At 34.4% G+C, this 15,925-nt stretch overlaps 1 protein-coding gene across 1 annotated transcript in view; it reads right to left on the bottom strand.

Moving 5' to 3' along the window:
• LOC106879131 (uncharacterized) overlaps positions 1 to 15,925 on the bottom strand; it is a 207,186-nt gene that overhangs the window by 52,438 nt on the left and 138,823 nt on the right. The window contains exon 3 of the mRNA XM_089355449.1: positions 517 to 760. Within this exon, the coding sequence (XP_089211575.1) occupies positions 517 to 760 (244 nt within the window). The remainder of the gene's footprint in view (positions 1 to 516; positions 761 to 15,925) is intronic.

Raw genomic sequence — 15,925 nt, 5'->3', positions numbered from 1 at the left:
CAAGGGTTTGGTCGGCCCGTGGCTATAGTAGAAGACGCCCAAGGTGCCACGCAATGAGATTGAACCCGGAACCATGTGGTTGGTAAGCAAGCTACTTACCACACAGCCACTCCAGCGCCTATACATATATATCTGCGTATGTGTGTGTGTATGTATGTATGTGTGTGTGTGTGTGTGTGTGTGTGTGTGTGTGTGTGTGTGTGTGTGTGTGTGTGTGTGTGTGTGTGTGTGTGTGTGAGTGTATGTATGTATATATGTATACAACGGAAGTTAGACGCATGATTAATGACAAAATAGGCCGCCAATTGGCAGAATCATGAAAGCGTCGGAAATTGTTGTGGTCAATGCATATTTTGAGGTAACTAAGTACAGCAAATCGAGCTGGCCATTGGAATTAAGTGACTTGAATAGAGAAACATTACAGTACCGTTGTAAATTTCTGTCCTCCAACTGGCAATTCAAATAATTCAATGTCCATTATAGAATTTATGCATTTTTAATATGCACTTTACTTACCTTTGTAGCAAGTGTTGCACTCTGTAAGATGTCTCCAGGCCAAAATAACTGCGATGCCACGGTAACAGCAGTTAAACTAAGACTTACATTGCCACCGGCATCAAAAGTTGTGTCCAAGTTGTGTTCATCGTGGTAGATATATTTTCTTACGGCATTATATAAGATTGCTAAGATAACAGAGAATCCACCGAAGCCAAGTAACATGAGCAATGCACTTTCATGTTTTGCAAGTACTGCCTTCACACTAGAAATAAAAGGAAAAGAAAACAATAATTGAATAATTAAAAAAATAACGAAGAGAGAAACAAAAGAAAGAAGTAAAAAAAATAAAGAAACAAAATGAAGATTATAGTATGAAATGTTGATTTTATATATGGCACAAAGATATCATTTTTAGCCACATGTTGCAGCTTGATTAGCTATGTGATAATACATTGTTAGCATTTTATAACTAGTTACTTTCAGTGGAGCGAAAAGCATAGTTATTTTCTGCGGAATCTGATTGCATAATATAAATGGGCTTAACTAATTACTGTTTTTGCTAATCCTCTAATATGGTTTCAAATGTTGGCACAAGGCCAGCAATTTTGGGGAGTGAGTAAGCCGATTACATCGACCCCACTGTTCAACTGGTACTTATTTGATCGACTCCGAAAGGCTGAAAGGCAAGTCGACCTCGGCAGAACTTGAACTGAGACTGTAAATAAAGATGGACGACATGCTGCTAAGCATCTTACACGGCGTGCTAACGGTTCTGTAACATTGGCATAAGGCCTCAAAATGGGAAGACGAGTAAAATCAACCGTATCAACCATAGTATTTGACTATACTTTTGTATCGATCCTAACTTCAGTATTCGAAGTCAGGATGTGTAGAGAGGGAATAAACGAGGCAAGGTGTTTTTATTTCCATTGCTCTACGACTTCGCAAATCCTCCACCTGTTGAACATCAAATATTCCGAAGTAAAACTGTGAATGAGATAAAGGAAGAAAACAAATAAGAATATTATTACATGCCTTTTGGACCGTAAAATACACGAAATTGTAAGCTTGTATTGATTGTTAATCCTTATGAAGGAAAAGCAGAATTACCGTCGGTTTAGCTGATGACTACTCAGTTATTCAATCAAATGAAATACTTAATCGTGGTTAATAAACATCTACGCATATACCTAGAGCCTAGCACGGTGGTTGATGAGGTAGTACTTTTGTGATACAGTGTGCTACAAGAATACAGCTAACTAAATCAAACTCGAAAGAATGAAAAGCAGAACCTTGAATTTAGACAAAAACATTTTGAGGAAGAGTTATGATTTATCGATTCAACATTTTGTATATTACTGGTATTTATTTTTTTACCATGTGAGAAGATAACGTGTAAAATCAGAATTTAAACCCAGGTAGTGAAAAGTCAAACTAAATAGACAAGTTTTTCGTTCTGTTTCCTATTAAACCGGCATTGATCGCTACTTTTTCTCTTCAAGCACAAAGCATCAGATTTATAGCAGAAGCAGTTAAAATTGCATATTGTCGCGTTTGTGATTTTCTTAATTGCTTTCGTGACGTAAGTGAAATTGAGAGGAATGGCTTTTACTGGGATTCGAAACCAAATGGCAGAATCGACCGATAGGAAGCTTGTATCCAACCCGATGGAATTAGCCACTTCAGTATAATAACAAATGTTCTAAATTGTTTGGGTAAAGTAAATGTGAAAATATAATATTCATTGATTTCCCAATGAAGTTACGAGGGTGGGATGAAAAGTTCATAGGCTGATTATGGAGTAACGTAAGAGCTGTGAAATTTGTATGCATTAACTTCAAAATCTACTTATTAATAGCTGCATTGTTTCTTTCCAGGTAAACTGACATTTTTCTGTTCAAAGAAGACTTCAAAAGTAACTGATAGCGACTTCTTTTGAAAACAGACAAAATATCACATTGTGGCGTTATCAAGCACCTGCAGAAAAAAGGGTTTAGTCCCCAAGGACATTCATGCTGACATGGTTGCAACATTGGGGGATGACGTTCCAGCTTTATCAATAGTGCAGAAGTGGGCAGATGAATGTAGGAAGAGAAGGGTGTGTCTTGAAGATCACCCAGTGTCTGTAGGAAAACATTGATTTTGTTGACCACATGGTGATGGATGACAGGTGATTGAATATAATTCAAATAGCCAATGCTATTAGCATATCTCGTAAAAGAGTTGAGAATATTCTGCATGATGAACTTGGCATGACGAACGTTTCGACTCGGTGGGTGCCATATCTTCTGACACATGATCAAAAGCGCACCAAATTGATCACACTACAAGGAAACCTGACGTTGTTTGAGAGAAATCCAGTTGTTGGTTTCCTTGAACGTTTCCTATGCCAAGATGAATGTTGGCTTCGTCACTTTGAGCCAGAGACAAAGAGACAATCTACATAGTAGAAACACTCCTCACCTGCTCCAAAAAGGCCAAGGTCATGCTATCTGCAGGGAAGGTAATGACTTTAGTTTTTGGGAATGTAAAAAGTATTGTTTTATTGACTATCTTCAAAACGGCAGAGGATACTATGTCAGTTTGGTGAGGTAGTTACGAAAGGCTATCAAGGTTAAAGTCCCGGGAAAGGGGTTTTGTTTCATGCGGACAATACTTCAACACACTAGTCCTTGGTTTTAATGGCTGTTATGTGTGACTGTGGCTTTGAACTAGTTGATATCCCTCCCTACTCTCCTGATTTCCCCCCCCCCCATCTGACTATAATCTATTTTCTAACATGAAAAGAACACCTAGCTGGGAACCATTATCGCAGTGATGATGACGTCATATATGCTGTTGACTTTATTGACCGACAGGATGAAAGCTTCTTCACCAATGAAGTCCAAGCACTGCAATGCCAATGGAAGAAGTGAGTGAACCGCAAGGGGGACTATGTCGAAAAATAAACCTCATTTGGTCCCATTTCATGAGAGTGTCTAGGTCAGCCTATGAACTTTTCAGCCGATCCTCGTAAGGAGTTTGTGAAGTGATTTCAAGAATTGAAACTGGGCATTAGATTTTGCTCTCAGAAAACATATTTTCCAGGTGATTATTATTTTTGTATCATACAGAATATTTTTTGACAAGTTCCAAAGATTAACTTTGATGCAATATGATATTGAACGATCTTTCGTCTATTACTAGTAAACATATTATTGACACTGGGAAGACGAAAGGTAAAAGAGATTCTAGAAACAAGATGCTATAAGCTATTTTCTTCTGGCAATCTACAAGTTCCTTTAAATTTATTCTTTTCTATATTAATAACGAGCAGGCATTCATTATTTTTGAAATATTACGAGCGTTATTTGCCATAAATATCACAAATTACTAATTATTAAAAAAAAAAATGAAATAAGAATAACAAGCATTTTTCAATCTCTTTTTCTTAGAATTAGAAATTATAGAAATGCCAACTGGAGGAATATTCTAGAAATCAGAATACATCAAAGGAATAAATAACGAAATTAGTATTTAAAATTTTTTTAGTTTCTCTACAGATTGATAAAGAAACTGTACCGCTCCTGCCGTTGCTAAAGACATTAGTGTGTAAGTAAAGGCTGGTCTTAATTGACATTTGGCAATAGAAACGGAGATAATAATTGTAAGATATATGATAGACTTGTATTTGTCTACGTTGTTCAAATACATGCCACTGGCCATTGAATTATTTCTCTTAGTTAATCTTTGTTTAAATTAAATGGAATTCAATACGGAGCCGTGGACGATGTTCATCGAATACTAGTCTTAAAACTATTTACTCTTATGAGATCTTCTCCGTTTTCTTCCAACCACAAATCTTAATCTAAAAATTTTCAAAAAAGTGTATTTTTGATATAGTTTTGCATGCTGATGACGAATATCGCAGTTATTATTTTGGAATAATTTATAATAAAGAAGTTAAAAATAATTAAAGTGAAGCATTTTTAGCCAATAAATGTTAATCCAATGTTCTCAGCTTCATTAATTAATTCTGTTGACAAGTTTTGGAAAGAACTAGGGATTGGTGTAATTACAAAAATTATTCTGTTTGTGAGGACACTGTACTTATTTCATTGGCTAAAAACACAAAACTTCAAAAGCTTCTATCTTGTTGATTATTAATTTTCCAAAAATATTAACGCGATATTTGTCATCAGCCTGCAAACTACATCTGAGTGGAAAAGATCCCGCTTATGTACATGACCTCGGATTTGGGTTATGTATTTGTCTGCTTGTTTCTTTTTTTTAAAAATCATTCTTAATATACAAATAACAAAATGTATGGTTTCGGTTTGCAGAACCCCCCCCCCCCCCCAATCATGCTATTCGTATTTCCAGATCTTTATATTTGGATAATTTATCTACTTGTTTGAGAAATAAATTATCATCTATTAAGACTTATTGAACTTTCAAATCGACTAAATTAAAATAAAAGAAAGGTATATTAGGTGAAGGTGAAAAATCTACTTCTGTTCCTTCCTATCTCGTCTTTGAACGAATCAACTGACACAGTTGATACGAAGGAATGTGACATTTTATCTGCTGAAGCCAAGCCTAAGGAAGACAACCCACTGTGTCTCATAAAGCAACAACGTGAACATCAACAAATACAACAACGACACCAGTTACAAAAATAACACCACCACCAACACAACCACCTATAACAGCAACCAAAATATCAACAAAACTATTATTACCACCATTACCACCCCAACATAATCATGATCATCATGATCATGATCATAATCAATAACTACAACAACGGGAACAGCAAAAAAGAGAAAAACAAGAGAAAACAAGAGAAGCAAAAGCAACAGCAGTAATACTAGCAATAGTAATAGCAGTAACAACTCGTCCATTGCTACAAACACAAAAACGTCATTTGCCAGCATAATGCAAATCTACGATCTCGCTAAACTTCTTTCAATCACTCAAGTTTTCGCCAGAATATTTTCAAAAAATGTACGTTTGATGTAATTTTGCTTGCTGATGATGAAAATCGCATTAATGTTTTTCGAGAAGTTAATACTAACAAAAGTTACAAGAATTTAAAGTTATGTAATTTAAGTTAATCGAATGGCTCAGTCAGTCGTCCAACCAATGGGAATAGAAACTATTTGGTGTTATGGAAACTCCAGTGTATTATCATAGAACGATGAATCACAGCGGTGAGTTTGTCAACTTGCAAGACAGGACCGAAATCACTAAGCTCCAAAATTAGGCTAATGAGATCACTCGTGATCTCAATATTCCTATATACCTGTGACAGATAAACACTGACAGTAAAAATCGAAAGAAGATTCCGGGTTACAGAGATGAAATGTTTCAAGAGGATTTTGGGAATATCATACAGAGATCGTGTCACAAATGAGGAATTGAAAAGAATAAGGTAGGTAGTAGGGCTCCTATGAGGAACTTCTTACCACAGTAAAGAAACGCAAGTTTAGGTGGTTTGGGCATGTCATCCGCTCATCAGGAATAGTCAAAACAATCCTTCACGGAACAGGCAGACGCAGATGCAGACAGAGAAAGAGGTAAAGAGGTGAGAAAACATCTGTGAGTGGACTGGCCTAAAGATGACAGACGCAGTGCGAGAGGCAGAAGACAGAGACGGTGGAGGGATCTGGTCGTAATGTTATCAGTGGTGCCCCAACACTCAGCCAGACTACGGGATATCTAAAAAGACAGGACCTACACTCAAAATATGGCTTTGTTTTTTCAGCTTTTCTTCCTGTTTTTCTTGTTCTTTTACTGTTGTTGTAGATGTAGATGGTATTGCAGGCAGTAAATAGTTTTGTTATTTTCCCAGAGGACTTAAGGTCTTCTGGTGGTTGAGGTTAGACCCATACTCTCCCCTTGAATGTGTTTGTAGTTCCTCAGCACATTTTAGGAAGTGAAGCATCTATACCCCAACTTTTAAATTAGAACAGTTTTTGCGCGAGGTTGGGAGGCGCAATGGCCCAGTGGTTAGGGCAGCGGACTCGCGGTCATAGGATCGCGGTTTCGATTCCCAGACCGGGCGTTGTGAGTGTTTATTGAGCGAAAACACCTAAAGCTCCACGAGGCTCCGGCAGGGGTTGTTGGCGAACCCTGCTGTACTCTTTCACCACAACTTTCTCTCACTCTTTCTTCCTGTTTCTGTTGTACCTGTAATTCAAAGGGCCAGCTTTGTCACACTGTGTCACGCTGAATATCCCCGAGAACTACGTTAAGGGTACACGTGTCTGTGGAGTGCTCAGTCACTTGCACGTTAATTTCACGAGCAGGCTGTTCCGTTGATCGGATCAACTGGAACCCTCGACGTCGTAAGTGACGGAGTGCCTACAACAACAGCCTAAAATAAATAAAATTTATTTCAGGTGACACACAGCTTAGTATCACAATATTTACACGTTTCCCTAAATACGAGACCAAAAGTATGTATATTCATCGAATAAGCATACAGTTTCTACAGCCCCACACTTATTTCCTCTTCCAACATGCACTTCCCTGCAGGAGCTGGTGTAGGTTTATCAATTCCAATCTTTTTCTATTTATACATCTACAAGTAACGGTTCACCTTATTTTATCTTTTTCTTCTGGAAAGAGAATGATTAGATCCGAGCTGGTTAAGCAGTGCCGATGTCTCAGGTATAACTTAATTTTATCCTCAACTACTAACTTAGTCCAGTTTCGGAGTCTTGTTAAATTTCTCTCAATTACTTGAATAATTACATGTTTCCACTAGATTGTTTTCAAATTTTCTGCACTGATATAATTTTGCATGCCGAGGACATAAATTGCATTCATTTTTCTCCCGGGAAATTAGTAATAGAAAAATTAGCCCGTCGAATAACTTAACTGTCCACAGAACGCAAATAGAAACGGTTTGCTGTCATGGTGACTCCAAAGTATCATTGTTTACCCACACGTCCAAGATCAACCCGTAGACAAGGAAATAAAAGCCCTAACTTTGAAAATGAAGACGTGACAGAACCTTGAATGGTTTGTTCTTGAAAAAGAAAAAAATATTTAATGAAATAAAACAATGGAAAAAAAAACGAAATTTTTCATTTTTTAAAAAGATTTTAATGAAGGAAGACATTTTCCTTTAAGGAAAATAATTTACGATAATCAGTCCATGCCATGCACAGATCTGAGTGTCTTCTCTAGCAGTTTCTGATAATTAGATTACCAATTAACAGCTGATCTTTCGTTCCCCGGCTCCTCTTTTGGCACCCTTTCTGTTCAATAGGTAGCAGCCCACATTAAAAAAAAAAATATCTATACAGTTCACCGGTCAAAGCACTTGACAATAGTTTCCACATCAGCGGAAGACACGTTATTATGGCACGTTGAGCTGGCAAGGCGGCGAGCTAGGAGAGTCGTTAAAGCACTGGACGAAACGCTTAGCGGTATTTCGCTCTTCGCTACGTTCTGAGTTCAAATTCTGCCGGGGTCGACTTTACCATTCATCTTTTCGCAGTCGATAAAATAAGAACCAGTTGAACACTGGGATTGATGTAGTCGACTCATTCCCTTCCCACAAATTGCTGCTATTGTAGCAACATTTTAAACCATTATTATTATTATTATTATTATTATTATTATTATTATTATTATTATTATTCAATAGTTTATTTTTATCGTGTGCTTTCACTGCTTTACCGAGTGCAGCTCTTGTGCCTTGGGTATATGTTGCGGTTTGTTGTGGTGCTCTTATTTTTACTCTATTGAAAATGCTTTACGTAAGATGTGCGCGGTACCTAGTGGTGCTATTTTCTGTGTTATATATATATTCGTAAGTTCTGGTGACTTGGTTATGTATTTGTCTGGAATGTCTTTTAATCATACCTTTCTGCTTTTAGGCTCCACATTCGGGTTACCTCCATTTCCAGATCTTTGTATTTTGAGAGCCTGTCGGTTGTTTTCATACGGCGATTAAAAATCATTTTGTTTTCTTCTTCGTCATCCCTGACAACTATATCCGGTCTAATAGCCTTGATCTATTATCATTATTGTTATTATTATTATCATTATTACTATTGTTGTTGTTATTTGTCTTTAGTAGTTTGACAACGCCATTTTTGCTTCTCTGTGCGAAACATGATTTATTCAAGCATTATCAAACGAAACCTTTCTTTACGATACTTGTAAAAAAACCCCAGATAAAACCTATAACTGCTTAAGGAAGGGTTATCTCGATATCTAGAGATACAAAAAAAAAATAATAAAGTGGTTTGTGTCACAAACTTTTACAATTTAATTACACATTATATTTTCATTTTCAAAAATAGCTACCAGTTATGTTACAAGATTAAATACTACAATGGAAAAAAAAATCAAAACACAGCTAAATATACAAGAGGAAAAAGGAAATGAACACGTTTGAAAGAAATGCTTTAAATTCTCAAATAAATAATTTAGAAAGCAACAACAGTTAGTAACAGCAATAATAGTTACAGCGACACTTAAGATTTAAACTGCTATGATTTGATTTCCTTTAATACAGATTGAACATATGGAATTCTTAAATCTAGCACAGTTACTAGAACATAATGGAAGAATTTTGTAAAAACGAACTGTATTTCTTTGCCATAGGAGGAGTTAATCCGGGACAGACATAGACAAAAATTATATATTTCTTCTTACAACAAGACGGAAGCAGATTACATATTCCTTCACGTCAAGTAGTTCAACTGGCTCCCGAAGATAGAGAAAGGTAAAAGTTAAAGCACTATCTGCTGTACCTTTACAACTAAACACGTAACCAACTCAGGCTGAAATTATCAGCCATACTTTTGACACACCTTATAGATTTGTGCCTCAGTAGATGAATCAAAGAAACAAGACGGACAATAAAAAAACATCGGAAATGATACAGATTTACGGTTAGTATTGACTCTTGTGTCGCAGTATAAGAGAGTGGTCAAGCAGGATTAACGAAAGATTAATGACCAGGGGATGCCAAAATTGATTTGCAAGGCATTATGAAACCTGAATGCTACCGAACCATATGGGAACTATGCCTAGTGGTAAGCACCGTGACAAAGACATGAAACTAATACCACAGATTAGAAAGTATAGTTGTTACATTTGTAGTGGTTAAATCTACCCAAGCGCTGAACGTTCGGAAGAACAAGGAAGATTAAGCAAAAACACGATGATAATAACACAAAAATAAATAAGTAAATAAATAAAACTAAAAACTTCAAACCTCAATTTCCAGAGCATCACCTGCCAAATGGGCAGGGAAAACGAAGTAACTTTATGCCAAGTATCTCGAATAATGAACAAAACACCTCGTTCTCTAACAGTGCCAAGTTGTATTATCATACTTTAATCGTCCAATGAGGAAGAAATTAATAATTACAAATGAAAATTCCCAAACACTCGGTAAAAATACGAAAGGAAAAGTGAAAATACCACAGAGAAAGAAAAATTCAACATAAAACAGCGAAAGGAGGAACAATGTTTTTACAAAACAAAATTCATTCTCAGGAAAATAACGAAGAAAATGAAAAGAACGAAGAATTACGATACACTGTTCTTTGAAAATTAAGTAAGCAGTTAATACCTCTGCAGTGTCATACACTTTCTGAAGACATTATGACACAAAAACAGTTAGGTTCAAGAAATAAACAGCATGCAAAGTATAAATGATTAGTACTCTGAACTTAAAAGAATTTTTTCTTTAAAGAATACTAAATGGTACATTTGGTTGCGCTCAAATGCAGTTTGAGAAATGGTCGAATGATTAAGATCGTATATACTCAGCCAATCTAGTCATCGTACAAATTTTATTTCCTTTAACTGTATTTTGTTTTATTTATTGTTTTATCGTAGTTTTAAAATTATATACGTTCAAATATTAGTGAGTGTATATAGATATATATGTGCATGCATATATTCACCATATATAAGTATATATATATATATATATATATAAATATTAATAAATTTTTAATGATAATTATATAAACGTATGGAAAAGTGAAAATGAAATAAAATAAATAGCTTAACTGAAATAAAATAAATTTCGTAGTTTCATTTTAATGTTATCTCACTGTGAAGGTTATGTAATACGTGGTTCAGGGGCAGAGTGGCATATCATATACTGATTGGTATCCAAATTATAGACAAAATTTTAAAAGATTGTTGATGCGACGAACAATGCATTGAAGTTTTAAACTTCCATTACATGATGATACTAAATCTAGTATACGAAGTTTTGACTACTTGTTATATTTGACCCTTATCACTACATTGTAGCTTCTGTTGGACGTGTTCCTTGTTGCAGATCTCCGTACTGCAGCCTCTTATGTAGTTGATAATTCTATATTTTTCGAATGAGACCAACCCATTGCAGCAAGTGATGTTACACTCCAACTTCAATACTGTTGAATCTGGCTTGAACAAGAATTTCGTTACTCGCAACAGATAACTGAAATATTTTATTTGCAGAGCCGGCTCAGATTCTATCGGATCTTATCAAATATGGCGGCCTCACTAGAATTTATCATCTCCTCAGTATCTACTGACAGTTAAAAAAAAAAGAAAATAGAAAATGCTGACATTGTGACAAATATTCAAAGAAAGACAACGCATACAATGTAGAAATTACCGAGATGTCTATCTTGTTTTTATTGATAGAAAATTTCTTACAAAAATATTTCTTCCTTGATTGATTCCAACCGTAGAACGAATTCTTCCGGAAAGCCAAAGTGCACTAAAATCTGATTGAGGAGCGATCAATATAATTGTTTTCATTTCAACAGGTTCATGAAAATGTCAAGAACAATATCGTTATTCATTCATTATTTTCGATGATCTTGCCGATAGTTTTCAATTCAATGTTACATAATATTGTATGGAAATTTCTGGTACTCTTACTCTTCGTATCTACGCCTCTTTTGTAAAGTGTAGTCAAAACTCTTCAGGAAGATATGACAGAGAGTTATTCTACTGAAGAAATCTTTCTACATCTTTACATATAGAAATGAATGTTATACAGGGTGATGCTCTTGCTTAATCTATACTTTATAGCTAACTGCAATCAATAACATAAATATCAGCTGGAATTTCTTTCAGAGATCGTTATAGTGTGAGTACTTTGAAACTTCGGAGACGTAACAACTGGGAGAAACGTTGCCTCTATTTCTGAGTTTCAGTATGAATATTGGTTTCACATTTTGACACAAGGCAAGCAAGTTCGGGGGATAAAATAAGTACCAATGTTCAACTGGTACTTATTTTATCGACCCCGCAAGGATGAAAGGCAAAGTCGACCTCGGCAGAATTTGAACTCAAACTTTAAAGATGGAGAAAAGGCCGCTAAGCTTTTTGCCCGGCGTGTTAAGGGTTCTGCCGGCTCGCTGCCTTAGTTTCAGTATAAATATTAACCGTAAAAGAAATTACAGACTCCAAACAAATAACATAAGGCTCTAGAAAAGGAAGAAAACAATACAGCCAAAACATCCATACACAAACGAGTATCTCCCACCCACAACATCGAAAATACTACAGGACTCACCACATTAGACATTATGATAAGAATTTGTGAACATCAAAGTAGTCGTCCGGGAGGAAATTCACTCAAGTACGTCACCCAAACAAAATATATCTGGTTACCAGGCTTTACAAGAAAATCAATTAAAAAAAGGCATGCATTATAAGCGATCAAATGAAGTCGATCTACTGTGATGTATAATAATAATAATAATAATAATAATAATAATAATAATAATAATAATAATAATAATAATAATAATATATTATTAGTAAAAACACACACGTAGGTATCCTCTTACATGGTCCATTGTTTGCACGGTGAAAAATCACTTAGTTCGTTGGCTTTATTTTGGCTATGAAACAGTAAACTCGGAACATTAGTATCTTTCCATGATATGATGCTAAACTACATTTGATATATTAAAACGTTCAAATTTAGATTAAGTTTCTGCCGATTCTATCATTTTTACTAGTCAGATATGTTTCAAATAAAATTACAATCAGTATGATGCTAACGATGCCGCACGTCTCTTATTGTTATTTCGTCCACAAACAGAACAAAACAGCGGTGAGACGGAGCAAGCTAATTTAAACTTTTTTTAAGCAAGTTAAGAAGGTAAGTTCTCTAAATTCATAAGACTTATAATATTAGACTCACGTCTTATAGCTAAAATCAAGACAGAATCATGTACAATTATCATCATCAGGCTATCAAACTTTTTTTTTCAATTTCCCCTTCTTTTCTTTTATTGATTGCTTTCTCCTTTTTCCTCATTCTTTTCTCCGTCAGTTACTGTTTTAGTTTATCTTACATCGACCTCAAATAAACATTTTTGCAAACTTATTTCATGCTAAAGTGGAGAATTCAGTTATTCCATTCCGCTTTCATCAAAGTAATCGTATTCTGATTTTATGAGATGCTGTCTCAGTCAATTTCATCCAATAATCAACGATTTATAACAGGTTGTAAATTTAACGGAGCGCATTGAAAATATAGAAACTCACTTAGTGAAACAAAATTAATTAAGTCATCTTATTTTCTTTCTTAACGTTAACCTTAAATTTATTTTCATTGTTCCTCGGGAATTTTATTTTCGTTCTTATTGAGACTAATGAAAATATTTCTGTTTCTATCATCGCTCTTTCATCATATATATATATATATATATATATATATATATATATATATATATATATATATATATATATATATATATACATACATACATACATACATACATACATACATACATACATATATATATATATATATATATATATATATATATATATATATATATATATATATATATACACACATACACACATATATGTATACACATACTTACATGCATATATAATTGCATATATGTAAATATATATATATATGTATATATAGATATCTGCATACATACATATATATATATATATATATATATATGTATACATGTATATGTGTGTGTATGTGTGTATGTGTTTGTGTGATCGTATGTATGTGTGTTCGTGTGTGCGCGCGCGCCTCTGTGTGTGTGTGTTGTGTGTGTGCAGTTAAGATGAGAAGAAACAATAACGTGCCAAATAATGCATCCATTTAATTATTTAAATATAAATTTAATGAAAATACTTTGGTTGTAAAACTTTTCGTTTGATATACGAACAGAAAAAAAGAAGAAAGAAATAAAGTGAACCTGAATCTTTGGTCTGCAGTGGTATAATGTTTAAGAGTTATAAGGAATGGAAAATGTGTGACAATATATCTTCCGAAAGAAATGGTGAAACTCTCCAAATATAAATGATCGGGAGATTTAAATAGCCAGTGAAGATGGAAGAAAAAACAATTGCCATCATAATAGATGCCTTGGGAATGATTAACAAAGATGCAAGCAAATTCTTAACCTAAACATTAGGACATCCATATAAACAAATTGCGTGCACGCACACGCACACACAATGCGCAAGCAAACGCACAAATATATATATATATATATATATATATATATATATATATATATATATATATATATATATATATATATATATATATATATATACATACACACACTGCAAGAAAATTATTTAGAGTTATTTAGATGCAAAAATATAAGAAAAACAAAACAATAAAAAGAATAAAACGAAAGCGAAACGGTACATGTAATCATGTCATAAAGATATGCTCCCCTTTGTAGTGATAAAAAACAAGATTGCTGAATAATAATAATAATAATAATAATAATAATAATAATAATAATAATAATAATAATAATAATGATAATAATAATAATAATACAGAGAAAATCCCAGCAAAAAGTAAATAATGTGATTAATAAGATTACCCGCAAAAACATTAAAGTTACAAGCATACTGATATTAGCTGGTGCTAATGTAGTTTCAGAATTGTTGAGGAAAAAGAGAAAAAAACAGAAAATGAAAGAAAAAAAGAAAGACCAGCTGGTACCCTGATGAAAAAGGTGGATACTAAGGAAAAGGAAGATTAACAGTCTTATAAGAGATATAAGTAAACTGGATCAGTTGAAGCATAATAAATTAAAGAAGGAAGAGAAATGGAGATTAGAGGAAAAGCGTAACAAAAATGGAATTGGGACAACGATCGAACTAACACAAAAAGTAAAGGTAAAAACTGCCATAATCAGAAAATATGAAGGAACTGTCAATATAAACAAAATCGCCTATTTTTTAATCAGACCAGAAACACCTGTTTGATATTCTTGAAGGAAAAGAGGAGCTAAAACGGAAGATCAAATGCTGGAGAAAGCCAGCTGTATTGAGAAGAAATTTAGGGGAAAATGCGGAACAGAACATTAAAGTGCATGGATAAAACAAGTGGAAAATTAAACCGAAAATGTTGAGGGGCAGAAAGATTTTATTATCGGAAGCAAATGTTCGAAGGCGATTGAAAAAGGTAGAGAAGAGGAAAGTAACTGGACCAGACCTAATCCATGATTATACTGGATTCTCCATAAAACCATAGTAATACAGCTATGTGAGTGTATAAGTAAGGGGTATCATGAGGTTACAAAAAGAAGAAACTGCCGAATACTGAAAGACTAATTGAAAGGAAATCTGCCCCAAATTACCGACGAATTACGTGTCTTTCAATTTAACAGTGCTCATTGCGGAAGAGTAATAGCAACTTCTATATGAGAAACATTTAATGCCTGATAAGCAGAAAGGTTGGCAACGAAAAATCATTCAATGATTAGCAAGATCATCTTGAGAAATTGGGGAAAGAGATTGAAAAATTTATGCATCACGTGGATCAGTTGGAGAAAAGCGTACAACCTAGTCCCAAACTCGTGGATCAAGTGATGCCTTGAACTCATCAAGATCTTGAATCAGAGGGAAAAGACGACCAGATCAGAAGAGGAATTATTCAATGAGATAGCTTCTCTCCCATTTTGTTTGTAATCGCACCGATATCTTTGCTGATAATACTAAATAAAATTAAGGATACTCATTCAGAAAGAATTGGTGGACAGTGGATTATCGCCTATTTATAGATGATTTAAAACTTTTTGGCAAAAATACGAAGTAACTGGTCTCCTTAGTTTAGTCTATAAGAATATTTTGTGAAAGAATTGGGATAACGTTCGAATTCGGAAAATGTGCAACGATAAAGAAGAAACGAAGGAAACTCAAAGAAAGTGCTAGAATAGATTTACCTAATGATGAAAATATAGAATCATTAGTCGCAGAAATATATAAATATCTAGGAATATTGGAAAGCAAAAGGAAAAAGATCAAGGTTGTAAATATGAAGGAAGCCTCCAGTAAAGAATATTTTCACAGAATAGAGAAGGTTCTAAATTCTCAACTGATTGAGGACAGGTCATACTAGAAAACAGCTAGAGGAAGAGGTTTAATGGATGTCGAAGAGACGGGAAATTGGAGTCGT

The sequence above is a fragment of the Octopus bimaculoides genome, chromosome 7, assembly GCF_046866305.1.
Source record: "Octopus bimaculoides isolate indiv1 chromosome 7, ASM4686630v1, whole genome shotgun sequence".
Taxonomy (NCBI): Eukaryota; Metazoa; Mollusca; class Cephalopoda; order Octopoda; family Octopodidae; genus Octopus; species Octopus bimaculoides.
Note: the sequence above shows the minus strand (reverse complement) of the source record. Positions and strands in the feature narration are given on the sequence as shown.